The sequence below is a fragment of the Pteropus alecto genome, unplaced genomic scaffold, assembly GCF_000325575.1.
Source record: "Pteropus alecto unplaced genomic scaffold, ASM32557v1 scaffold398, whole genome shotgun sequence".
Lineage (NCBI taxonomy): Eukaryota > Metazoa > Chordata > Mammalia > Chiroptera > Pteropodidae > Pteropus > Pteropus alecto.
Window position 1 is genome coordinate 6,016,915 of NW_006442497.1, and position 2,836 is coordinate 6,019,750.

At 44.1% G+C, this 2,836-nt stretch overlaps 1 protein-coding gene across 1 annotated transcript in view; it reads right to left on the reverse strand.

Annotated features, from left to right (window-relative positions):
* The window catches only part of TMEM220 (transmembrane protein 220), an 18,744-nt gene extending 18,453 nt beyond the window's left edge, over positions 1-291 (reverse strand). Inside the window, exon 1 of the mRNA XM_015597427.2 lies at positions 52-291. Coding sequence (XP_015452913.2) covers positions 52-291 — 240 coding nt within the window. The remainder of the gene's footprint in view (positions 1-51) is intronic.
* Positions 292-2,836: the final 2,545 nt, after the last annotated feature.

The window sequence follows — 2,836 nt, forward strand, 5'->3', positions numbered from 1 at the left end:
CCACGCCCGCTGCCCCCTCCCTCCGCCGCGTCCCGACACGCCCGCCCCGGCCTCGTTCTCCAACTGGCCCTCGGTCTTCCAGTGGCCGCTGGTCGGCACGCACCGGTAGCGGGAAGTAGCCCTGCTTGAGACCTGCTGTGTTCTCCCATTCGCGTCTCCCCCAGCGCGGCGAGGGCTGGGTGTCCGTTTTTCCATTTTACAGATGGGGAAAGTGAGACCAGAGGGTCTGGATGACTTGCTGAAGGCCACACAGCTCATTGGTGATGGAAGGGAGTAGTATCTGACCCCCATATAGGTCCAGCTCCAATGCTTGTTATCACTAAGGCTACCTTCCTCGCATAAAAATAAATTTTTTAAAAGAAAGAAAATAGGAGAGAGGCGCGCGCGCACGCGCGTTTTCTGGTTGGTATTTAGTATTTATGCATTTCTTTACAACGCTCAGGAACTTTCAAAGCCCTGTAAGCATTATGGTAATTTCTTAGAATGACGACAGTTATATTAGCATCTTATAGAGTTCACAGTTTTTCTGCAGGCAGGCTCGTTTATCTTCATAGGTTTTTATTATACAAGGTATTTACATATTATACATATTTACAGTTCTTTCTCACCACCAAAACCAACAAAATTTTCACACGCATTGCTCATGAATTTCTTATAAACTAAGGACATTCACTGTTCTTCCCTCACTTGTTTTAGTCTTTTTCTGTTTTGTAATTTACTCTTCTGATTAGTTTTTCCCCAGGCTCATTTACACATCCATAGGACTCATCATTTTTGCCGTTCTAGAGTCTTTATCACTTCAAATCATGAGCATGAGCTCCTGTCCTCCTCTTCTTTTAACTAAATCTCCTAAAACTCTTTAGGAATTTTTGTGTGTGTGTCAGTTTCGTTCTTTTCAAGGAATGCTTATTTCGAGAACATCTGCTGGGGGCCTGGTCCTGTGCAAGTCGCAGGCGAAGATGGATTTGCTGTGTGCTCTCCAGGAAGGGAGCTTGCACTCTGGCAGTGGGTGGGCATGTGTATAAACAGTGGCCACACAGGGGGATTTCAAAGGCTGGGCAGAGGTTGGGCAGGCCCAGCAGGGGCTGCCACTGCTTGAAGTTTGGCGAGCCTCCTTACTGAGTTCTACCACTAAATCAGCCCTGGGGCTGGGGACAAATTGTGACCACCCTCACTGTCCTGTTCCTTATCTGAAAAGGAATGGAAGGAAGGAGGGAGAGAAGGAAGGAAGGAAGGAAGGAAGGAAGGAAGGAGGAAGGAAGGAAGGAAGAAGGAAGGGGGGAGAGAGAGAGAGAGAGAGAGAAAGAAAAAGAAAAAGAAAAGAAAGAAGGAAGGAAGGAAGGAAAGGAAGGAAGGAAGGAAGGACAGAAAAGAAAGAAAGAAAAAGAAAGAAAGAAAGAAAAAAGAAAGAAAGAAAAGAGAGAAAAGAAAGAAAGAAAAGAGGGTAAAGTGTTACGGGCTGAATTGTGTCTCCCTAACAATTCATATGTTGAAGTCCTAAGCCCCAGTACCTCAGAATGTAACTGTATTTGGAGATAGGGACTTAAAAGAGGCAATTAAGTTAAAATGAGGTTATTAGGGTGGGCCCTAATTCAGTATGATTGGTGTCCTTATAAGAATAGGAGATTTGGACGCAGACATGTACAGAGGAAAGACCGTGAGGACACAGCATGAAGACCTCCATTCTGCACCAAAGAGAGAGGCCTCAAAAGAAACCAACCCTGCTGACACCTTGATCTTGGACTTCTAGCCTCCAGAATTATAGTCAGAAAATAGATGTCTGTTGTTTAAGCATTCCACCTCTCAGTGTGTGGTACTTTGTTATGGCAGCTGGAGCAAAGTAATACAGGAGTGATTATAATATCTGTTCTGCCAACCAAACAGAGGGGTGTGTGGCAAGGAAAAAGTGGTGTAAAAATGCTTTGTAAACTTGTGTGCAATACGACCATCACAGAGTTTTATGATTTTCACAGTTACTTGGGACCTTCAAGGTCACTGTGTGGACATTTGTTGTTTTTGCCTGAGCAGGGTTCATTCCTCTTCTAGAGTGAGCATCCCAGTTATTGGGTAAGGGACCCTGTCTCCTACTGTATACTAGGAGGGCTGACCATGCTCTTTCCTTTCCAGAGAGAGGCAGGTGACCCTGGCCAGTTGGCATAGCCCATCCTCCTGCACTGGTCTGGAATGGTATATGATCCAGATTGCCCAAATTCAATCCTAGGACCTGTGGTAGACTGAGGGTTGTCAGGTAAAATACAAGGTGCTTAGTTGTATTTGAATTCCTGGTCAAGTAGGAATTTTTTTTAGTATAAATATGTCCCTCATATTTGCTAAATCTGGTAACCCTAGCTGAACTATTAAAGATAACCTTTTTGCTGAGTATGTTGAGCTGGTAGCATGTAAGCTAGAGTTGCCAGGAGAATGCCTTCCTGAGGGCGAACTCATGGAGAGGAAGCAGAACTCGGAGATAAAGAAGGCCGGTGATATCACTTGAGGCTCTCTATCCAACTGCACCTGAAGCTAGACTACCTCTTGACCCTTCAGTTTTGTGAATTGACAAAGTCCTTTCTTTATATATTAGCCTGTGTGAGTTGGTTTTTTTCAGTTGTGACATAGAATGACAACTTGTATAATCATGATTCAATAGTTAAGCCAATGCTTGAAATCTTCTACCTCCCTGCCACTGCTGTATGTTGGTCCATATTTTGCAAAGATGGGGAAGATATCTTTATCTGAAAAGTAAAGAGAAATAAGTTTTTAAAGTATCCTAGAGAGCTCTGCTTGAGGAGTCGTTTCATTGTCCTTTTTCACTGTAATGCTACATCACTGTAGAGAT